Raw genomic sequence first — 25,581 nt, 5'->3', positions numbered from 1 at the left:
GCATAGTTTCTTTAGAAAAAGATGACATATATAATATACACACACACGTATGTATGTGTCTGTGTTTTTCTGACCAATCCTTGCATTCCGTCGGACACCAAGGAAAACCACGGAAGATCTCCGAGTGTTCGGATTGTAAACAATCTATGAACAAAATGTTTTGTTCTCTGAGACCTGCTCCCCTTTCCACAGAATGCTGTATTTGTATTTTCCTTTTTTCACAAACTGACATGTAAGAGAGAGAGAGAGAGAGAGACGGTTCTCCTGACGGCTGCAAGCTGACAGCCGGCGCAGCAGGAGTCTCCCTCTCCGCCCTCCAAGACTTTTTATTTTAGACCGGATGTGGAAAACTGCCGCTCCCGTGTGGAAGACTTCAAGGACCGAGGGCCGGTCATGAGACTGGACCTCACCCACCAACACAGAAGAGGACTCATGTTACATGAATGTTTGACGGATCGATTAAAAAAAGAGTTGTGACCCAAAATTAACCAGCACCTTAAAATGAAAGAAATTAAGCCTAAAAGACACACTAGGACAATATGTATGATTGTGTACTTGTATAGAAAGAAATGTGATATAGACACATAGTACGCTGAATTTACCGCATGCCGTTTGTTTTTAGCGTCCGAGTGACCAACTTTGTCCGATGGTTAAAGCTAATCTTTGGGTCTCTGCCTGGGTTCCTCCCAAAAAAACAACAACATGCTGCATTCTTTTTGTTTCGCTCTGTCGGTTTTGTTTTATTTTTACACAGAGACACATAGTAGTAACTATTGAAATTGTTCCCCTCCAAAAGGTTTAAAGAAGCAAGAGATGTAATGCATTTTGATAATAAAGTAATCATGATGGTAATGTATTTTGAAAAACTGCCATTGTGATCGGTCATTTTGAGGGACTCGACTCGTATGTTTTGCACACGTCACAGCAGGAACTGGTGTTTCACTTTTTACCGTGAGACTTCATTACTGTGGCAGAGATCTGATCTGTTGAGCACATTATTTATTTTCAGGACTACAGCGAGCACTCAGAATGTATACATGAGCTGCTGGTCCTCTGATCTCTGCAACAAAGCTGTTCATATCAGGATATGTTTATAAACCTGGAACATTTCAGTTTATTCAAACTAATAGATATGTCTATTAAACTTCCCCAGTCGATCACTTTAAGATAATCGTTCTTTCCATTATATGATATGATGAACAGACCCCTCTAGAAAGGAACGACAGTGGAAGGTTTGGCGACTGAAGTGGAGATTTCGGGCTCGGAATGAGAAAAACTAACTAATTTGGAGAGAACGGCCTTTAAAGATGTGTTTTGTAAAATGACATACAGGCACAACAGGTAATATATGGTTAAAAAAAAACCATCAGTGAAACTTCCCCAGTCGGTTACTTACATTAGGTCAATTGTTTTCTCAAACAAGTTTTCTGAAATGTTATGTTTAAATATGCAAATGAGGCATCATCTAGCGGTAACTTTTGGTAAATCTACAGACGTGTATATATATACAAAGTAGTAAAGTAAATACCTAAGTGTGTATAATTGATGTTTTCTTTAGGGTAGTCTGATTGAAGATATGTTATGGAAGTAAAATAGCCCCAATGTTTTTGCCTGGAGTGTTTCCTTTTATAGCATAACAAAATTAAATGAAATGCCTTTTCTCCAAGGACTAGAGTTTAAAAACCTCAGGCAAAATAAAAAGACGCCTCACGTTGCTGAATGGAAATAAATTATGACTTTCTATCTCATAATTATGACTTTTTATCTTTTTCTTTTACTGGCGGAATTAGGCTTCCATAGTTTTCCCTCAATAACTTTTATTATGGATATAATTAAAGTCAGAGCGAGCTGGAGAGAGGAAACACTTTTTACATAAACCTTTTACATAATAAAGACCTTTTTTTCTTGACATTTACTTATTCAGATTTTCTCTTGGTCCACTGTTACTAAAGGAGCATCACTTGTCTTTCTCCAGGAGAGAGAACCATTGAGCTACAGTTGAGTAGCAGAAGAACAAGATGAGACTGTGTGAAAGCATCATGACAGACAGGTTCACTCCTGCTGAGAGTATTCTATATGTCTTCGTTAGTCACTTTTTTTCACCCCTCGAGAATCCATAGAAATAATCAAAAATCCCTCATTAAGGACACCAAGGCCTCGAGGAACGCCATAGACAAATCCATGCTGTGATTCTGTGTTTTAAACTCTTGACATTTGGAGAATAATTGCATTTTTTCAGCCATTGGATGGCGAGCAATTCTGTTCCGGAAACTGCTCTGAAAGCTTGGAAAGCCATGCACCTCCTGAATGACCGAGATCAGTGGTTGTGCCGCGGGAAAATGTTCAATTCACTTAATCGGTCCAAAGAAATATTATTTAGTTGCCGCAAATAATTTTCCATTGTTGAGCGTCTGAGCTTGCAATATAGTGTCTGGCTTGGTAATTAATTACTCTTCCATGCCAGTAGGTAGCGTAATAATGACCTACCATACATGCTGTATTACGCAACAATGTGACATTTTGTAACCTTTTTGGTTGTTGCTGTTTTTATTGTAGAAAATGTGCTGCGGCTCAAAAAGGTTGAAAAACACTGACCTAGAGCTGTAGTTTGTGGTTGTACAATTTAATGAAGCTGTGATCCACGAGAGGTCACAACATACATGTTCAAAGAAAGCCCCCAAACACCTAGAAAGCATTTCAACGGTATTTGTCGTCCACTTGAGCGGCATGACACACAGCAAAGCCCCGATGCTGCGCCAGTGTTTTTATCACAATACTGACCTCTGAATCGACCTGAGTGAGTTCCAGAAAGGCATGTGGAAAAAGTAATTTCCGGTCTAAGTTGAAGTGAGTGAGTGAGTGAACAGGTATGTTGGTGAGGATGAGGAGCAGCAGCAGCGAAGGCCGCGCTGACGACAGCTTGTCTGACTGGAGGAGAACGCAGAGAGCAGATGGCCTGGTCTGAGGCCTGTCAGCATGTGGAAGTCTTCACTCCCAGCGCTCCATATGGCCTTAAGTCTCCCAGAGCCGGCGACCTACAAAGACAGACTGTCTGCAAGTCAAATTAAAAAAAAGATTATTGTATACGTCTCAGAGTCCTACACAGACACTCACAAACACCTGTTCCTCTGACTGAAAACTAGTCAGAGGAACCGACGGACTTCCTGATGCCTCCACAAGGATCTCTTCTCTCTTCTTTGCCTACAGGGTTAATTATATAATTAGCTATGTATTTATATGTTTAGTTTCCATAGTTGCGTTTGAATGAAGCTGTATGTAAAAGACACCAGTTACCAGTTTATTAGGTACACCAAGATTAAACTAAAACAATAAGAGAGGTGACGATTCAACCGTGTGATCATTTTGGAGGCTGTAGTGTGTGGTGCTGTTGAACTGTATCACATGATGTGTTCTGGCCCGACCTCATTGGTGTAATGGGGTGGACAACAGAAAAAAATGCTCTTGTCGTTTTCATATTTTGACCTTTGACCTCCTTGAGTGTGTGTGAGAGTGAGTGAGTGAGTGAGTGAGTGTGTGTGTGTGTGTCTAGCCCCACCTAGCCCCCTGGATGCTCAACTGAGTAGTGTCCTAGAGTTGTGAAGACAGATACACACTGCCATCTTTTAGCCACTCTGTCATGGCTATATATAGCATCAGCTAGCGTGGGCTAACCAGCTAAAGGGTGGAGATCTGTGTGGTGTTCCAGGAGATGTTTTCATGAGGTCTGGGTTACATGTCAACGTGGTCATTGATGCTGTGTACATGTGTCGGTAGCATAGCAACGGTACGTGGCCCATTGCTGCAGTTTATCTCAGGGCACATATAGAGACAGACAACCAACACACATTTAGAGTCCAATTAACCTGAGCTGCATGTCAAGTTTTCTGGAAACTTTTAAGTGAAATCATACGTAGCGCTGGACTCATCTTGTCTCATACAGGCCAGAGGATTATACTGCACACATATATGTATTTATTCATTTATTTTATTTGAAGTAAAATAGTTAAAAGTGAGAACAGTAAATAAACTGACATTGGCAATCAGATGATCGGCGGTTCGATCCCTGGCTCCACTAGCCGTGCGTCTATGTGTCCTTGGGCAAGACACTTCACCCCAAAATTGCTCCTGTAGCTGTGCCTACGGTGTATGAATGTGTGTAGTTACTCTTCATTGTACAACGTGAACAATGGCAAATTAAATATACTACATGCATGTACCAGGTTATCCAGTGAGTGTAATATTGATCACACAAATGTAATGCTGAGTTGGTCCTTTGGGTTCCAACTAGTTTGGTTTATGAAACTCTCAGAACTCTTAAGATAATGTAAAGATAAGTAATATAATAATAAAATGGAAACGACTGTCAGGCAGGGAAGACAAGCTGCTTCTTATTTCCTGAATATGATCACATGATATTTTTCTCTTCCAGGTTACACACTTTGTATATTCATATATGTTTGTGTTAAGACAACTGAAAAGGTGGATCACTAATAATAATAAATCAATTTATTCATTTTCTTTTTCACACAACAACAACACCAGTGGTGATAAGGTGGTGTCTGACGCTGCCATGCTGAACCCTCCAGTAAACATGTCCCGTTTTCAGTATGAGAAACGTCACAGCACCCACAACCACAGAGAATAACATCACTACAGCAGAGCAATGGAAATGGAACCATGTAGGAAAGAAATACACTGAAAAGCACTGATATCGAAAGTCAGGGGTCAAACCTAAAATGTCAAAATATGTTGCACTGATTTAAGAAATATGCATTACCCCGTAATGCATGTGTATAGTTATGCTACCTATTGATGCTAATGTGAGCTAGCAAATTTCTCCAAATTGCAAGGCCTGAGAACACATTAAACTGATCGATTGGTAAATGTTCAGTAAAACACACATGTAAACATCGCCATGAACTCAGTACTGCTAGTTTGACCTCAGCATTGCTTTTCATTGTATGTGCAGAGCGGGAAAGCTAGAAAAAAGAGAATTTGAAAACAACAGAATTAGAGGGAAAAAAAATAGTTGAAAAGAAGTTAACCAAAGAAATGAGTTTGAAATAATTTGTAATCCATATATTTTTCAAATTCGAATTCTTTCTCAATTTAAAAGGAGCAATATACGACTTTCGGAGCATAAACATAGCATCAGCTACTGTATATGTTTATCTGAGCCAGAATAAAGTAAGTTTCCCTCTCCAAAGCAAACGCACGACAGCGTGTCCAACGCTCGTTTGCCATAGATAGTCCATACTGTTAGCGTTGTTAGCTACGAGCCACTGGCTAAGGGGCAGCCATGTTGAGAGCCGCTGAGAGGCAACCGTAATGCTCCAAATGTCGTATCTTACACCTTTACGTTTTCATTTGAAATTCCGTCAGATTGAGCTTCATCAGACACACGCAGGGACAACAACACAACCACACTGGCTTTAGTCACAGAAAAACAGCACCATTTCCTGCCTCGCCATTATTGTGTATGTGGTGTATTGGCTGTGATGCGAGTGGAGCGGAGATGCACCAAAAGTTCAAATTTGAAGAAAAAAAACTACATTTCAAAGTCTCTGAATTGGAGCAATCTACTCGTAGGACAAGCGGTTCTCATACACTCTTCGTAGCTACAATAAGTAATGCACTGTAATTCATAGATAACCCACTTAATCCATACATATGTAATGCACATAATCGTGGGCCAGTACAGGTGGTGTAGCGTAAAACACTAAGTGGACAGATGGGTCTAAAGTTTAAACACACCGGACTTTCAACCAGGCGGCCGCCGATCCTGTGAAAACTAGAAGTCAATGTTTCATGTAACTTTCCTTCTTGAGTAGTGCTACAAATGTACTTAAAAACCCCAGATTATGACAGTTGAGACCTGCCTCTTTCTGAGTGTCACGTCAAGCGAAGGAAGGCGGGCGGCTCAAAGTTACACGCAGCGGTTAAAGGACAACACCTTTTCTTTTCCATCACGACTTGACAATGAAACAGCTTTTACTATTCCACAGCGCACAGGGAGGTCTCAAGTACGGGGGCAAAAAAGAAACGCTTCAATGTGTATCTTTTTACACTGTTTACGTAAAAACATCAAATTTACATACATGTTTGGTTTTTGTACTTCCTGGGATCAGACTTATATAAAGAGCAGTGGAAAATTAGCCTGTAAAAGACGTTCAAAAGGACTGTGGCTGTACAAAATCATCTTTTTTTTCTCTTTTTGTTTTGTCAGAAGTAGCACCTTTGTGCTTTCACGTACGCACTTCATGTTACTTTTAAAACTGGAAATAGCTATTTTTTCTCACTCAATAAAAATGTGTATATTTTCACTGCACAGCATCATTATCAATAACTTCATAACCTTTCTTATACCCGCGTTATGAGACAGAAACGCTGTGTGTTCTGAATGATTTCACCCCAGAGTTTGATAAAGCTGATCGTCATATTTCCTCTCCCAGCAGACTGAGTCGGCCTTTGTTTGTTCATCCCACTTCAGTTCTATTTCGAGGGTTTAACCTGAAGAGCTTCGGAGAGGAGAGGAGGAGCAGGAGCAGGATGGAGGGAGGGATGGAGGGAGGGGAAGTTTGGTTCTCAATGGAACCGCTGGATTCCAAATCTTGGATCCATGCTGTCCCGGATTTCAATCTGGAGGAGGAACAGAGAAGAGAGACGGCGTCAGGACGGCTGCAGCAAAACAAATAGAAGAAATGTGTCTGATCAGAACAGAGAGAGGAGACGGGGCGACACAGGGGGGAAGGGACTCGTTCATGCCCTGTGTGCTTTACGTGTTCTTTATAGATGCTTCTTTATATACACCGCTCACTTCAAGGGGTCAAAACTACATTTGATTTTGAGGAGGGAAAAGTGCACACACACAGAAATAGTAGTGGGTTATATAAGTTGATGGTATGAACAGCACAAGGCTTTTATTTTTATATTTACTGGGGACTTAACCACCTACCCTTGTGTGGTTTTCGGGTCTGTGGGACACAATAAATATATCTTTGCCCGTGTGGTTTCTTATCACAACTGATCAAGGTGGCCGAAGGATTCTCTGCTCAGAGGGCCTTGCAATTGATTTTGGAAGAGAGAAGCTTTTGATGATGTAGAGGAAGAGGTTTCAGAATGTGAGGATCACATTTATGAAAATTCAGAGTCTGACAGTGACTTTGAAGAAGAGGATGAGATTGAGCATCAGCTAGTTCCAAAATGAAGACGAGCACCAGGATCAGCCAGCAGCTAGAAAGTGAAGAAATATGGATGTTCTCATCTCAGGGTTCTATGCTTTAACCTCAGGGTTCTATGCTCTGACCTCAAGGTTCTATGCTCTGATCTCAGGGTTTTATGCTCTCAGGGTTCTCTGATCTCAGGGTTTTATGCTCTCAGGGTTCTCTGATCTCAGGGTTCTATGCTTTAACCTCAGGGTTCTATGCTCTGAACTCAAGGTTTTATGATCTCAGGGTTCTATGCTTTAACCTCAGGGTTCTATGCTCTGACTTTAAGGTTCTATGCTCTGACCTCAAGGTTCTATGATCTCAGGGTTCTCTGATCTCAGGGTTCTATGCTTTAACCTCAGGGTTCTATGCTCTGACCTCAAGGTTCTATGATCTCAGGGTTCTATGATCTCAGGGTTCTATGCTCTGACCTTAAGGTTCTATGATCTGACCTCAAGGTTCTATGCTCTGACCTCAAGGTTCTATGATCTCAGGGTTCTATGCTCTGACCTTAAGGTTCTATGATCTGACCTCAAGGTTCTATGCTCTGACCTCAAGTTTCTATGATCTCAGGGTTCTCTGATATCAGGGTTCTATGCTTTAACCTCAGGGTTCTATGCTCTGACATCAAGGTTCTACGCTTTAACCTCAGGGTTCTATGCTCTGACCTCAAGGTTCTATGCTCTGACCTCAAGGTTCTATGTTCTGACCTCAGGGTTCTATGCTTTGACCTCAAGGTTCTATGCTCTGACCTAAAGGTTCTATGTTCTGATCTCAGGGTTCTATGCTTTGACCTCAAGGTTCTATGCTCTGACCTAAAGGTTCTATGTTCTGATCTCAGGGTTCTATGCTTTGACCTCAAGGTTCTATGCTCTGACCTAAAGGTTCTATGTTCTGATCTCAGAGCATAGAACGCTGGTCCATCCAGTGACTAGCAGTCAATGAAGGTGTTTCAATCCTCTGACGGCTACCTGATTGGTCAGACTTTGAGTGTCTCACTCAGCGTACAGACAGTGTTTCACTGTAGCAAGTGACCGTGTTAACTAGTGTTTCAGCCGAAAGCGTTGCGGTTGCTTGTAGTGATGGCAGCCGGGGAACACAAGAGCAGAAAACCTTGAAGTTTACCTCATGAATTGTAAACGATTACTCCTCTGTGTTTATTGTCTACACATTCATGTACGTGTTCTACACACGGACGCATTCAACTGAAAGTCACCTGATAAATCAGCTGTCTTGGTAAAGCAAGACACCGGCACATTGCACAGAAGCCTTCCGCTCGCTGTTTTTAACGTATAGGTTACTATAGAGAAGAAAACCCCGCGCATCCCACATTAGTTTGTAGTTTGTTGATTATTTTGGATGATCTTCTCTGTGCTTATTCTCCTTCCTATGTCTGCTGGTCTGCTCCATTTGGCTGCAGATGGAAGTGGGAGAGGCAGAAAGGCTCTGACATATGAGTCAGTGCGAGCCGGAGAGATGAAAAACAAACATTAAGAGACATGTTAATGCAATGGGCTTGAAAGGTCACACCTTTAATACATTTTCTCTGACATTTTCCAGCCTCTCCTTTCAACAACTCGACCCAGCATTGTCTTAGAGAGTGTTTCCTTTTTCTATTTGTTTAAAATGTATAACCTCAAAATGCCATTTTTTTATGTCATGTTGATTTGACATGAAATCCAAATGATATATTAAAGACATTGAAAAGATAGTCAAATAAATCATTGTATTAGTGTATCTGTGAAGTTGTGTATTTTAATTTTGGTAGACTATTAATGTTCTTTAATTTTACAGTAATATCATCATAACTTTCCTCCGAGCTGCCTGCCTGTCTGATGTGTCTTAAAGCAGGTTGTGGATGGTGTCTGAGTCCTCGTCCCTCCTCTTGTGGCCGATAGGTTGGGCGGTTTTCTGAGCTCAGTTCAGCTCATTAACATTGGGAACCATTCGCACCATCAGTGGCATAGAACACAACACAATCTTGTATTACAAGGGAGTAAATCCAACACAAAGACGGCGTAAGGAGAGGTAGTTAGGGGTTCACAGGGCAAAGAGGGAACTGATCCAAGCGCATGCGAGGTGACATGGGGTCGACACGGCAGATCAACTAACAGGAAAACTGTTTGGTCTTACTCCGTCCATTCGTAGAGAGGAGCCGAGATGGAGCTAAAGGGAGGAAGCAGTTTTAAAATAAGATCACCAATGTTTATTTATTTTCAATAATGTCTGTATAAAGGAAGTTGACTCCGTGTGTCACGATCTCACTAATCTTACTAGACACTGGGAGCTGATCTGGTGCTTTCATACATCGACTGGTAGGTCAGATTCAAACCAGCAACCTCAAAATCACAAGCCCACTTTCATGAGATCCAGGCTATGATCACCCTGTTAGCTATTACTCAAGGTGGGGAAAAATTGTAAAAACAAAAGGCTTCTAATGTAAGGACACCAAGAATGTGATATGATAAAGTTGCTCACTGAGAGCATACACCAAAAACGGTTAGTTTGCAGTGTTCAGTCTTCCACATGTTTGAGCTTTAGTCTCTCTCTGGCCGAGCCGGCTGACTTCCTGCCGACTCCCTGCACACGTGAAAATAATTTACTATTACAGCTTCTGGAGACTTCCTACCCGAATGGATCCAATTGTGACAAAACGAGCCATTGAGAGTTTGTGACGCTCAGAAAAATATTAAACATTAAACATTGCTTTTGTAATAATTGAGTATGAAAAAGAAAAGACCTAGAGCCTATAATTTAACTCCATTATGCAAAATGTAGGATCCAGTGTGTTTTTTAGCTGGCCCCATACAGGATTTAATTTAGGATTTAAGGATTAAATTATTATGTTTTCTTTATTGGAGTTTATATATGTATATCATGCTTGTTATTTGTGTATTTAAATCCAAACATTCACATTTTGTTAAAGTACATATGTTTTAGCGTCAAAATGATACTTTTCCAAGCCATTCAAAAAAACATTTTACCACGTGACCTTACGCAGGTTTCTGCATGATGACGCTGCTACATATACAGTAGCCTATATACACACCTTTATAGTCAGTGTATTTATTACATACAGTAACTCAGATCCCAGTTTGGAGAAGCAGACAGGAGCACCGGCACAGAAGCTGACTGCTGTTAGTTTGGATCCGAAAGGTCACACAATAACACAAACTATCCAGTTCTGTGAGGTTAAATAACTGTTTATCTCAATGGAGAGAGCAAAGATAACAGTTCCTTATATAATGGTCTGATTGCAATATAAAGCGGTGAAAATATTCTAAATTTAGCATGCACTTAACTTGATATTGATTTTTTTTTAGGCGAGTCTACTCAATAGGTGGCTAATATAGGTTTTTCTGCAGAACACTGCAGCATTGTCTACAAAGCTGTTTCCAAAACTCCAAACTAACCCAGCAGTTACTCCCAAACTTGGCACAGCTAACGCTTACTCAGCTCCTGCTAGCATTTAAATTATTAGCTTACTTAAGCACCAACGTCATGCTTTTTGCTATCCGCTGAGTGGGTGCCTAATTTGATGCTTTGTCTTAGGATAAATGACTAAAACAAGAATTACTTGTGATTGTCTTCTTCTAAGTATCGCGGACGTAAGCAGAAAAACACAGAGTCACATTAAGAATACTACTTCTTGTAAAATACTGAGCGATGGAGAAGGTTTTCTTCGTACTCTGGTCTTAACTATTCATTTTTCATGCATTGCGGCACCCGGCTGCTCATGTCACATTTGTGTTTGTGGGACTTTATCTTTGTACATCAGCTTGGCGTGTAATTAGGAAGTTTGTCCTCTCTTCCGTTGATGCTGACGTACACACAGAGAAGCTGGAGGGCCTGCTGTTCGCAGTAAACGCACTCCTCAGCGAAAGGCCTTCCTCGACATGACGTCTCCTCTCCTCTCGAGTAGACCTTGCTCCTTTGGGAAAGCATTGCGCCCGAGGACGTTTCCTACAACATGCCACCACCTTTTGTTTTCTGCTAATTCCTTCTTTTCTTCTCCCCCTCAGCGCAGCGCTTTTAGCCTTCTCCCCGAATGGGATATATCACTTCACCCTCTAATGGGCTCTAATGTGACCAACCATCATCTGTCTCATGAGGAGTTGTGTAAGTTATCTGGCCTGACGCCAGGTCGCTTTAGCTGAGGGGAGGCTGCACTAACTGTGATGTTGTTAATGGTCAAAGTTGTCAGTTGCATGCAGCATTATTATCCAGGTGATGGCCTGAGACACATTAACACTCTCCTTACATACACACTGTGCCATGCATCACCTCACAGACCATTCACAGCCATGACACCACACATTCAAAGCACAACACTACCAACAACAATGGGAACTTACCCTTGACACAGCAAAATCTGTAAAAAAAGACAAAAAGAGTAAGATTCATATTTTTTCTTTTACCTGGAAGCTGAATGTCATTTGAATCACTACAAAGGCTACAGTGCACACAAACTATATATAGAATGTCTCTGTACGTAACCACCTGACGTAACAACCTGACAATGAAAACGTGACAACGCGACGTGATAACGCAACTCGACAACACAATGGGACAGCGTAACGTGACAACGTAAATTAACATAGTAACGCGACAACGTAAGTTAACATCGTAACGCGACAACGTAAGTTAACATCGTAACGCGACAACGTAAGTTGACATCGTAACGCGACAACGTAAGTTAACATCGTAACGCGACAACGTAAGTTAACATCGTAACGCGACAACGTAAGTTAACATCGTAACGCGACAACGTAAGTTGACATCGTAACGCGACAACGTAAGTTAACATCGTAACGCGACAACGTAAGTTAACATCGTAACCGGCAACGTAAATTGACATCGTAACACGACAACGTAAGTTGACATCATAACGCGACAACGTAAGTTAACATCGTAACGCGGCAACGTAAGTTAACATCGTAACGCGACAACGGAAGTTAACATCGTAGCGCGACAACGTAAGTTGACATCGTAACGTGACAACGGAAGTTAACATCGTAACGCGACAACGTAAGTTAACATCGTAACGCGACAACGTAAGATGACATCGTAACGCGACAACGTAAGTTGACATCGTAACGCGACAACGTAAGTTGACATCGTAACGCGACAACGTAAGTTGACATCGTAACGCGACAACGTAAGTTAACATCGTAACGCGACAACGTAAGTTAACATCGTAACGCGACATCGTAGCGCGACATCGTAGCGCGACATCGTAGCGCGACATCGTAGCGCGACATCGCATAACAACGCAACACGACAATGCAACGTAACAACGCAACGTAACGACGCAACAATGTGACTTAACTACTGTAAAGAAACAACAACCTCCTTTAGTCGTGGTTTGCAGAAATGTACAAACAACAGATGCAAACATTTTGTCCTGGCGACTGTCGATTGACTTTCTGTGTATTTGTTAGGCCTCTACATTTTGTTAGATCTATAGTGCACAGTTGACGTCATCAACTATGGAAATGTTTCCATGACACCTGCTAATGTGTAAAGACTAACAGATGCAAAAGATACTCAGAAAGGAATGAGGACAGAGCGAACGAGGCAGAGATAAACAGACAGAGACATATGTGAGCGGAAACCACAGTATCAAACTTCTGGAATCTGGCATGTAACCAGGGTAACTAACGCCACACACACACACAGAGGAATTGGGGGAGTTTACTTCTCTTAAGGCAGCTCAACACTTTTCACCTTCTCCGATATCTCTCATCACAACAAACCAAATCATACACAAACAAACTACGACCAACATCTACTGTAAAACACCAGCCGTAAATATCAACCACATAACTGAAGATTACATTGCATTAAAACCTTCCATAAAAAAAGACAGCAGACTTAAAACAAACCAGTTAATTGCATCAATCAAAGGATTTTCCTTTAGTAACAGGATAAGTACATACAGGGCTAAAATAATCCTTAATATCCGGTTTTTAATTAATTAATAAATCTAGTTTAAAATATTTGTGTAGATCAAACTAAGATGCGTATCCAAAAAATGCTAGCTTGATTTTGGTCAAATATAAATAATATGACGCATGCAAACAAATAAACAATACCACCTTTGACGACACTGTTCAAATAGTTTAAAATCAAATTAATAAAAAATGTGTGTTTGTTTTTCTTGAACCGTTTTTCGGACATATAAGGTTTCCGCCCGCCAGACAACGTAAGTTAACATCGACTAGACTCGCATGACAGCATTTTCAATGCACAGAGCTTTCCACTTCTCACCCTTGTTGTCAGCCTTCAGCTCCTCCTGCAGGAGTTCGCTCTTCCGGTTGCCGAGCACGAAGGCCAGGAAGGAGAGGATGAGGGCGTCCAAGATGCCGATGATGGCCAGGATGTAGGCCCAGCGCACCGAGCAGTTGCCCAGGGTGTACCTCCCGGTGTCCTCCCCGCACATGTCCCGGATCACCTCCGAGTCCCAGCCGTTTGGGAAGACCATACAGCCGATCACCAGACACACGGCTGGACCGCAGAGAAGGAAGTATGGAGGAGCAAGGAGACAGAGGGCGGAGGGGACGGGAGCAGGAGGGAGAAAGATTGATGAATGTTTGAGGACAGTGGCGGGATGGGTACCGTGGTCACACGCACAGCAGTGTAATGGTATTAGTTTGAGTCAGGCAGTGTGTGTAATAACGAGCAAAGCGATGGGAAAAGGTGACAGAGTTACATTCCATTGAAGAGCAACACGGGAGAGAAAATCAATATAGTGGGAGGGTCGAGGTGTAGAACAGAGTGAGACGGAAAGTCAGGGCAATGAAACAGGAGGGTGAGGCAGGTTTTGGAGAAAATAGGTTTAGGTGTAAAACAGCAGGCGAGTAGAGGGTGACGTGAAGTTAACAAGATGAAAGTGAGAGAAACGAGGGGAGGAAGTGGAGAGAACACAGAATATTATTTTTCCATTTCAACTAAGTTGAAAAGAGTTAGGCCTCATCGCTCTCTCTTCTCCTCTCTTACCGTCCCTCTGTTCATCAGTACGATGTTTAAACCATTGATGTATTTACTCAAACATCCCGGAACCCAGAGATTCTGTCACCCTGACATTCTGTAACAAGGACATTCCAGAATACGGAAGTTCCGGATCACGGACATTCCGGAACCTACAAATTTCCGGAACCTGGACGACGCACATTCCAGAATCCAGACATTCCGTAAATTCTGGAACCCAGACATTCCCAAACCCAAACATACACTCTGATGTGTAGAGGGTCCAGCTGAGACCAGGCTGGCCCTAACAGATGGGTCCCTGAATGCCTCATCTACTAGACCACCGCAACCGTTGAGAGCCGTAGACCAAAGGAAAGTCGATGAACAGGCTCAGTGCATCGGGACGTACGGGACTGTAGGTCTCAGCTGCTTCCAGGAAATCCCTACAGTCTCTGAGAGGGAGCTGCAGGGGTTCTGACTATGGTAAATGGACTGTACTTGTATAGAACCATTCTAGTTTTCCGACCACTCAAAGTGCTTTAACACTACATGTCATCATTCACCCGTTCATACCCATTCAAAGACTGATGGCAGAGGTTACCATGCAAGGTGCCTATTATCATTCACACATATTCATACACTGCAGTAACAGTTTACGGGAGCAATTTGGGGTTAAGTGTCTTGCCCAAGGACACATCAACATGGACTAGCGGAGCTGGGGATCGAACCGCTGATCCTCTGATTGAAGAACCCTGCTCCACCACTGAGTCACAGTCGCAGTGGCTCTTCATAGACTATGGAATCTAGTAAATATTAAAATGATTCACAATGCACTAACAAGTTAGAAGTGGACACATTGAGGATGCTTTGACCTCTGATCGCTGACACATTCAGAGGTCAGGGCCACATATGGCATCATTCTTTAATCAGTGTGTACGTGTTACAGGTACCAGGATTGGTACCTGGGAAGCAGATAATATGATCCTGCAAACTGGACACAGAGATGACACAATGACTTTTTCACGTCTGTTCACTGCTTCGGTGCTTTGCAGAATGAGGGAACTCGGGCCTCTGTGTTTGTAAACCAGCTGATTGCTGTAAAGTGTCTGACTGACGTAAAGCGTCATAAACCTGCCCCCTGTTGGCGACAGGGTGGACTGCGCTTCAGTACAGAATTTAAGATTTCAGTTCCTCTTTTAAACAGTATTAACAGTATCATTTTGAATACACAAAGCTTACTTTAAACTACATATGTAAGCACATTGGTGGGCGTCACATACGCATATGTGTCCTGGGCTACATTGACGGACCACCTACTGAACTTCATGAATAGGCGTAGTAGCGCACCGGAATGACGCCGCAGCACCTATGGAATATTCTCTGTTTGCATAATCCAGATCAGATACAAAAAAATGTAAGCATTTGAAGATAGTTACTAGGCATATGCCGTGCAAGTGAGCCAATAAAAACAAATGGCCAAAGATGTCTCACGACATGTAAGGCGTGTTGATTGATTCATGACATCAACTCATGCATTGAGGAACGTGCAAAAACATTCCACCACTCCACTGCAACATTCCCTGGTTTGAATTTGGCTGTGGAGCGTTGCTGCATGTCATCCCTCTTTCTCATGTTTCCTGTCGACACTGTAAACTATAAAAGTAAGGACACAATAATATAAAATATAATATATACAATATAAAAAGTAATGCTGTTTATTAAGGTCCTTGTAATAAGCGTTAGTTAAAAGGTAATAGAGCCCTTATAAATCCTTAAGAGATGCTTATTAACATTATGATGTGTTGATAAGATCATATACGTTTTAATAATAGCATCATGTACATGTTTATTGTCAAATATTCATTATACTCTCCTTCAGCTCTGTTTTGGTCTAAAAAAGAGAACAACAACCATCTCTTTAGCTCTAAATGCTTCACTATGTTCATCAGCTAACGTTTGGCAGCGTGGTCCAGAGAGGTATACTCTTTCCACTGTAAACAGCTGCCTGGAAACAAGTCCCATGAGAGCTGTGAGACTGAATCAAAACAGTATGTGGGCCCTAAAATGAAGGAAAAAAACTAGAAGCTGAAAGACAATACAATGCTCTGTAGTGCACGTTACGTGTCAGTGGCACGGGATGTTCTGTCACCACGGAAACAATGTACTACTTGGTTAGGTTTAGGAAAGACAAAATTGTGGTTTGGCTTCAAATTATTTACGTAGTCTACGCAATTTAAAACAAGTCAACATTGACTTCAGGCTTCAAACGAGAGACAAACACTGGTCTCCTGAGTGAAAGTCCTGTGTTTAACACTGACCTCCTCCCTGTGATTACCATTTGTGTTAAACCTGGGAATTGGTGTCCACCATGACTTTGGCATTGTGTCCTCGGTGCCAACACTAATTAAGGACCATGTAGTAGTTTGTTTTGAGAAATGACACAAATTCTAACTGCTATGCATTCTCCCAAATAGAAAATAAAAGACACAACGGTTAAAGACACTAAAGAAAAACAGGGCAGTGACACAAGTGAGTGCATATTTTTGCTGTTTAGTTCAGATTTCCAAACCTCCTTGCAGCACTGAACCATGTGAGGTTCGGGTAAGTGTTTCAAGCTTCTATGATGCCAACAGACATATTACAAGTTTCCGGTCCTTCTCCTTGCATACCTCTTTTTCTCCTAAAGTAGTGTTATTATGGTTATTATGGACGGCTTCCAGGCGAGGTGCTATACCATAGATTTGCACCCTTCTTTTCCCCAGATAATGTTACAAATCGGCAGGAGGAGAGCTTTTGAAAAATGTGTATTGGGCGAATTATAACGTCATGTGGATGTTTTCAAATCTAATCTTGAAGAATATATATTTTGGTGAGAAACCTAAATAAATACATCTGTTTGAAGGAGATGTTTTCACATTAGAGAGTGAATTAGGTTTCAACTTCCTAATTGTTGTATTTTAGTTTTTTACCGCGGTATCAAATTGGTTATCGAGAATCGTGGAAATGTTATTAGTATCGACTACTAAATCCCTGGTATGGTGACTACAGTGTAGCGGTGACTTTTCAGCATCAAGCATTTAACTGCAATTTCCTCTGACGATGTCAATGCTGTTGTGTAGATTCTTGCAGCTGATTTGAACGTTCCCATGTGTGCTATTTAAAGCCTTAATGACTAAACATCTGCAGTGCATTTTTTTTCCTCCAATGAATGTTCACAGATGTACACCGATTGAAAAATATGATATGAAATGTGTCATGCAACATATAGATGAGGTATCCTTGTTGGTCCAGCTAACACACTGCTGCCTTAGCTGACAGTAGACATGCACACACATTTGTATATTTATAACCTTCTTTTCTATTTGTTTAATAGATGTGCAGAACATCAATGGGATTATTAACCTTGGTATTTTCTGGGGGTGCAGCGGTGTAAAAAATAAAAAAATGCTCTCAGAGTAGCAAGCATCTTAAAATAGGCCATTACATCTGTATCTAGACTGTCTTTACGTAATGTTAGGATGTGCCGGGTCTAGTGAACTGTGTCTAAGACCGCAGACACACAGAGCGGCCCGCTCATGTATCATCATCTGCCTCGGACCAAAACACCAGATTAGGATCGACGTCACAAATATCTCAGGTCACTTCGGAAAATGAACAGCGAATGCTCATCAGAGCAGACGAGCCATTCTGAACCAGATCTTAGTCTGGGTCGTATCAATTGTGTTATTCAGTTCTCCTGCTTTGCAAGTGGACTCCCAGGCGTTTAAATACATAAATAAATACATGTATTTAGTGTTAGAGTGTACCCAGATATCCTTGCAAGTGTTATGTCAAGATAATGATTATTTAAAGGACCAGCGTTTAGCATGAAGCGGTGAGGTTCCCTTCAGCTTCATTCACGGCGATACCAAATTCAAGCTACCTCTTTAGCGTCCCCTTTAATTGTTCATATAGTATGGAACAATCACCACTCCAACATATAGCACACCACAAATAAACATATATACTCAGGAAGTACCACTGTGTACCGCTAAAGTAACTGTTCGAGGGATTTCGTTCGTTTCGTCGATCCATTTGAAGAGAATACATTTTCTTGCCAAAAGCAATAAGTTATCCAGCAATTTAAATTTCACAGAAGGATGTGACACATCTAAAGACTCAGCAGAAAAAGCCCAGGATAATTTTTTTTTTAAAATAAGAAAATACCACTCAGCTTCTTGACAACGCGGTTGAAAAGTGTGATGTATATTTATATCACTAAAAATACACATAACATATTAACTATATTCAATTATGTAATATAGCCCTATAAATTCCCCTTTTCTGTATGCCATTTAAACATTGAGGTTATGAGATATGATCATTCTGAATAGAAGGTGTTATAATCTCTGAAATGGTTAAGAGCTCTTTAAGAGGGCACAGCTCTAACAAGCCACACAATTAATTAGCTGCTGATTGACAATGTGTCACTATGCCCTCCACATAATTATCTCCCAGCATGTGTTGGGCTGAGAGGAAATGCCTCCCCATGTCTGTCATTGGGCAAAGGAATGTTATTCTACTTCAATCTTGCACTAGTTAAAAAGCCAGAACACTAAGCCTATGATCTCTTATGGAGAGATCAAAGGAGGCAACACAACAACTTGTGTGTGTCAATGAGCATGGCACAGGACATTATGAACTGGTGAAGTGTCGTACATTGGGGAGAGGTCATGAAAGTTATGAAATCTTATGAAATGTTACTCCTCTTTTTTTTTTTTACGAAAACCAGCAACACGTGTCAATCTCCTCTCCTTAATCATAGACTGCATGTAAGAAGTGGACGTAGTCACAATGACCATATTTGGACCACTCAAAATGAACTATCATTTAGTAAATGAACATCATGCTTTATTGAAGAAGACTTGAAACTAGAGATCGAGACCATAAACTCATGTTTACAATTTTTACTGAGGGAATAACATTTAAGAGAGAAGTTTTTTCTCATAGACTTCCATAAAATCAGACTTTTTGCAACCAGAGGAGTCGACCCCTGCTGGCCAGTCAAGAGAATGCAGGTTGAAGACACTTCCACGTTGGCTTCAATTGCCACCTGCTCGTTACATGTATATGGTCTTTTCAAAAATAACCTTTACTTTGACAGGAAACAACAAAGTAGACAAATAAATCAACGTTGACTGACAGAGCAGTTTGTTTGACCATCTACCACAACTACCGATGTTTGCAGTCTTTATACTTCCTCATTCATGAATGCGTGCATAACATCTGAAAATATTTTGTGGGATACCTACGGACTACGCCGTGCTATGTTGCACCTTAAAGCTACAATCATTGATGTTTGGCCACTGGGTGGCAGCAGAACAAGCTGAAAAACAACATTAAAATGTTATCAACATATTCAGTTTATTAGCATCCGTTGGTCTCCATGAACTGAGAAAAATATCATTGGCTGCTAGATATTCAATAATTGTCTCCAGCTAGCTCTGTCTGCTGCAGTAGACTAGTTTATGACATGAGACCTGTGTTGTAGCAGGGCCAGAGAATAGGGAGATGCATTTATATCTCTTTTGTTTGTCTCCTTTGCAATTACTATTCCATGGTCACAGCCAATCCCGGCTCACTTTAACAGTAACAAATGATTACTAACTAGGCCAGTTTCTACCTCCAAGTTTGTGGCCAAATCGCAACAGTTATGGAAAGCGAAGAGAGAGAGAGAGAGATGTTGAATTCCTGAAGGACTGTATTCTCAGAATTCTCTGAATGTAGGCTAATTAGACACCAACGACTACAGCCGGCTGCAGTAGTGGAGGTTTCTCTCATTTTCCTTACTTCTCTATCTTTCATTCTCTAATTGCTCGCTCATTAACTCATGTAACGCGGTGAGAAGAACAGAGAAAGCAACATCAAGTGTTAACGTAAGTGATGCGTTGCTGTGATCCACGTCTTGCGTCTCAGGGGAGATGTGTTTTGTTAACATTGTTCTCTCTCATCAGAGGGAAAGGGTATTCCCAGAGCTCAGGAGTTCCTCAGGAAAACAAGGAGAGCATTGTGGGAGAGCGAGGGCTAATGGAGGATGAGAACTTGGCTTTTTGAGGACCAACTCCCTTTCACAATGACTTGCACATACCACAGCATCTCTCACTTATCCTGTCACTCTCTGGGAGGTTAAAAGGCAGTGAGGACGCCTTGATGGTCCGATCCGTCAGCGATGAGGGGTTTTGCACGGCATGGAGAATAACTCAACATCTAAGGAGATAACTGAAGATTATGGGTGCAGGGAGGACTGCAGTGATGTGAACCCCCAGGCAGTCTTCTCTGTGGGAGGAGACCAGGTCTGCACTAGCAGGGTCTCGGCAGGCGACACACACACACACACACACACACACACACACACTGTACAATACACTGCTCAGCCACAGCACTCAATCTCACCCCCTCCCAGCCGTGTGGCCTCGGGGCTTCACTCCGCTCCGTTTGGAGCTGAGGTTTTTGCTGAGTTTGTCAAAGCGGTCCAGAAAGAGAGAAACGGCTTAAATACCAAAAGTAATTCTTCAGCAAAGATCCACCTGACTGGAGAGAGAAGGACTCAGTTGTTAGAGCATCTTCGTCTGATGTGCTTTACACTTGTATTCACCATGTATCATAGTCCTCGACTTCTCATTCGTGTCAGATTATTGTTTAAAACTCACTGTGTCCAATTACTCAAATAGAAAAAGTTAATTTATGGTCTAAAGCAGTGGTTCTTAACCTGGGTTCGATCGAACCCCAGGGGTTCGGCGAGTCACTCTCAGGGGTTCGGCAGGGGTCAAGACACACACAGTATAGCCCGGTTCACACGAGCGCTGACATCTTTGCTCAAGTAGTTGCAGATCTGATTTCAAGCCCAGCAAAATTCAGCCTCCAACTCGACTCCACCGGCGTTTCCAATCTAAGCCAGCTTGTTGTATTTGTGCGCTATATGAAAGACGACGAGATAAAGGAAGATTTTTTATTTTTAGTCAATGTGAAGAAACTCGTGGATGACTTCAGAGACAACGATCTTTCGTGTAATGTGGTTTCCTGCCCTGCCGGCTGGTTACCTGCCCGGCTGGCTGGTAGACATGAAAACTAAGAAAAGGAACAGACTTTGTTGCGAAAATGATATGAGAGTGGCACTTGCCAAGGTGAAGCCGTGCATTTCTGAACTTGTATCTGAAAGGCAACAGCAAAAGTCACATTGATTTGCAATAAATATTCATTGAGTTATGTTTTTGTGTGAAATTCATGTTTTGTTGGTTTTGTTCTTTGAACACAGTGATTTTGTGTGCAACTGATGCATGGTTCATTTTGTGCACTAACAAAATATATACCTATGTTTTGAAGAAATCATATTTATTTTTTCAAATTACGAAGGGTTCAGTGAATGCACTGATGAAGCTTGCAGGGTTCAGTACCTCCAATAAGGTTAAGAACCACTGGTCTAAAGATTCATTTCCGTCTATAGATTAATTTACTGGACTAAAAGGAAAGCACCTTTCTCTTTCTTTCTCGCCTTTGTTTTTTTCTTCTTTTTTTAAACTTTCCGGCTGTCGGGCTAGCGAGAGACAAATTAATCTAAACTGTCACGCCAAACTTTTAGCGTTACTCAATTTCCTAAAATGTTTTGTATTTGTAGCACACGTCTTTATGCCGCTAATGGACTGTCAATTTGGGGAATGTGTTTGCCTCAGTTACCTTTATTTTGGAGCCAGAGCCGTATACAGCGTCACTACTTCATTTACTAAGTAAGATTGTGTTCCCCTATAATACATTTATATCCCATTATAAATCTCTCTGCATGTTATCTCAGCTTCCTTCAGAGAATGTCAAATGCAACCTTTGTGGCAGTCAGGAGAGACAACTCACAGCAGGCGTTAGCTAACACTAGCATGAGCATTGCTTTGTCATTTTTTACTGCAGAATGAATTTAAATGATATTTTACTTTTTTCTGCTTTACCAGACTTCAGAACATACATTTTCGTTGCTATACAATAAAGGATGCTCGGCCTGACCTCTTTACATACTGATGTATTAGAAATATGCTCTCCACAATGTAATCATTTATCAATCAATAACATTTAGCTGCACACATAGTGTAAAGCCTCGGCTAGCTGTGTCACTGCTTCTCACTGGAATTCCACGTGTCACATTAGCTACGCTCACATCCTGTTTGTCTGGGAGGAATCCCAGGAGTGTCTCACCCGGCGACTATCACTGATTTTCACTCCCCCTCTCGTCCCTCTCTCGTTGACCTCTCTTTGTTTGCTTGCCTCTCTCTCTGAGGACACAGAGCCAGAGCGTGCGGGGAAAAGTCGATGCTTTCTGAAAGGTCCCACCTCCATCCACACAGGCTCTTGCTGGGAAGCGATAATCTAGCCATCAATACCTCCTCCCAGATAATGTCAGCCCTTCTAGACCAATGCACAACTAACCCTCCTCCCTCCACACACAGCTGTGCACACTGCCAGTGAGAACACTGCAGCCATGATGTGTGAGCAGGCCAGAGGGAGAAAACTCAATAAAAAACAACATCAAACCTCATTTTCAACATGAAAACCATCTCCCACCTGCCATAAACACTCGGCACCTTTTTAAACATATTTGAGACCAGTTTAATTCACATCATGTCTTGATAATTAATAGTCTGTGTGATTATGAATCCGCCAGAGGAATTCTTTGATGTCAACTGGGCTTACGGGAGACACTTTCAGGCGCCACCTGAACTGATAAGAGCTGTTTTCAACACTCAGTGAGAGGAGAACACAATACATACACACAGGTAACTGCCAGTACACCAATCTGTCACAACTGAGCTTATACATACAGATGGACTAGGAGACAATGGGCACAGACATACACCTCTACTACATTATTTTGTGGTCGTTTTGTGTCTCTTTGTAGTTGTTTTATGTGTCTTAGTGGTCATTTTGTGTCTCTTTGTAGTTGTTTTGTGTCTCTTAGTGGTCATTTTGAGCCTCTTTGTAGTTGTTTTGTGTCTCTTAGTGGTCATTTTGAGTCACTTTGTAGTTGTTTTGTTTCTCTTAGTGGTCATTGTGGGTCTCTTTGTAGTTGTTTTGTGTCTCTTAGTGGTCATTTTGTGTCTCTTTGTAGTTGTTTTGTTTCTCTTTGTGATCAATTTATGTCTCTTTGTGGTTGTTTTGTGTGTTTTTTTGTGGTAATTTTGTTTCACTTTGAGGTAATTTAGTTTCTCTTAGCATTTCCCCCTTTTAATAGTTGTTGGGAGTCTCTTTGCGACTCCTTGTAGTTGTTTGGTCTCTCTATGTAGTCCTTTTTTGCTCCGTCCTGCTGCCCAACATCCCTCTCTAATGGGTTCAGCTGCGTCTATCTGACAATCCAGCCTTTGCATGGAGTTTGTTCCAGTTTCATACAGATGAACGAACACACTGAGTGGGGATACATTATTGGAACGCATGTGCAGATTATGCATAATGCAGGCTAATCTGGGAGGCAGATGTGGCAACTGAAATAGAAGCTGTGATCTTTGATGCAACGCTGCTGAAGGCATTTCATTATCATAACTCCATACAATTACACTCGGACACGTTATTTCAACCAGCCTGATGAAAAAGAACAGACAGTGTCAGAATAGTTCGTTTTTTTAGAAGACCCAGGGTCTCTTCTGACAAGACTTCAAAACCTCGTCATGTTACAAAATGTCTGGTGACACAACGGAATAATGACTAAAGACTGAGATATTATTCTTTCAGTTTAGCATGCAAGTCACAAAACATCTTCAAGGGATGGTCCTGAATGTCTCACATCTTTTTTTCTGGGACTTTGCTCTTATCTTTGCGCTACTGATAAAGTCCCAAGATAGGTGAGATGTGCCACTACTGATGCTCCTCTCATCAAGGTGTTCCTTAGACATAAAGTGTCATAATAACATGTCAAAGTGTCTCCCATCCTTACCGCATAACAGCTGCATCCAGGCGCAGGTCTTGTAGACCGAGGCGGTGTTGCAGAAGAAGAAGAGGATGAAGCAGCCGATGCAGCCGAGGATGAGCACCATGGACAGCAGCACGAAGACAGATGCCACCTTGAAGGCTCCCGACGGGATCGAGCCGAATTCGGAGAAGCTGCCCTGGCACGAGAGCTCGCGGTCGGAGTTCCCGATGCCCACGCAGTAGTGGAACAAGCCAAAGTAGCCGGCTTGCGGGGTGCTGACGCTGTCCCCGATCCAGTAGGGCTGGTTGAAGACCACCACGTTGATGATGGCCAAGCAGATGGTGAAGATGGCCCACAGGACCCCGATGGCCCTGGAGTTGCGCATGTAGTTGTCATGGTAGATTTTGGAGGCTTCCTGCAAAGGCAGCATTTTTTTCTCTCTCCCCTCCTCCTCACCTCAACCCACGCTGCACAGCAGCCTCAACCTGGTGTTCCCTCTTCTCCTGATCCTACTTTGATCCCCTCTATCTGAGGAAAGGAATGCAATTATATAGAAAAAAAGAGAAAGAAAACCTCTGCAACAAATGACCAAATGGTCCATGTGACTTGTCCCCCCCCCTCCTCTCTCTCTCTCTCTCCCCCTGTGGTTTAACTCGATTATGCGCCCTTATGGTGTCACATCCAAATGCTCCCTTTCCCCTCTTCCTCCTCCTCTTCCTCCCCCTCCTCCCCCAACCCCTATCCCTGAGCGAAGATCAATTCAATCAATTCAGAGGTGAAGCTTGATTCAAAAGATGGGGAAAAGCACCCCCTCCCCCTCAACCCCCCTCTCCCCCGCTGCCCTCAGCGCGTAAAGGCACAGCCGACAGCCGAGCTCACAGAGCCCGAACACAGCGGCCGGTGAGCGGCATAGTCTCCGGTCAGCACTTCACCTCCGCGGCCGTTCAGACCGGAGGCTTTCCCCGAGATGATGATGATGATGATGATGATGATGGTGATGATGATGATGATGATGATGATGATGGTGATGATGAATCCGCCGCAAACGGACAAAAGAGATCCAGAAGAAATGAGCGGTGACACTGATTCACGTCTGACATGCTTCACGCGGAAAAATGCAACTTAAAAAAAACAAAAAAAACGCAACATTTGACGCGACGAAGGTCCGACGATGTGTGAACAAAAATGTATGAAAGCATAAACATCAGTCCTGGAGCTCTGCACAGCCCGACAGCCTCATGACTGTGGTTCTGGATGCTGTGTCTCTCTCTCTCTCTCTCTCTCTCTCTCTCTCTCTCTCTCTCTCTCTCTTTATCTCTCTCTCTCTCCGTGCGCGCAGCCGAGGAACGACGACTTTTGCATGATGGCGCGCACTTATTTTTGATATTGCCGAAATGTGAACGACCTCTCGCGAACTTTACAACCACACACTCACTTATTAAATACTTATAATAAATTCATATTCGGTCCCAAGAAGAT

The 25,581-nt window shown here is 42.2% G+C and overlaps 1 protein-coding gene across 1 annotated transcript; it reads right to left on the bottom strand.

Annotated features, from left to right (window-relative positions):
- Positions 1-6,585: 6,585 nt before the first annotated feature.
- Positions 6,586-24,532, bottom strand: lhfpl4a (LHFPL tetraspan subfamily member 4a; the record flags this gene model as incomplete). Its single annotated transcript, XM_079217862.1, has 4 exons — positions 6,586-6,639; positions 11,564-11,580; positions 13,479-13,715; positions 24,127-24,532. 4 exons carry the CDS (start codon positions 24,530-24,532, stop codon positions 6,586-6,588), a joined length of 714 nt encoding a protein of 237 aa, XP_079073988.1.
- Positions 24,533-25,581: the final 1,049 nt, after the last annotated feature.

This window comes from Taurulus bubalis (assembly GCF_910589615.1).
Source record: "Taurulus bubalis genome assembly, chromosome: 5".
NCBI lineage: Eukaryota > Metazoa > Chordata > Actinopteri > Perciformes > Cottidae > Taurulus > Taurulus bubalis.
Note: the sequence above shows the minus strand (reverse complement) of the source record. Positions and strands in the feature narration are given on the sequence as shown.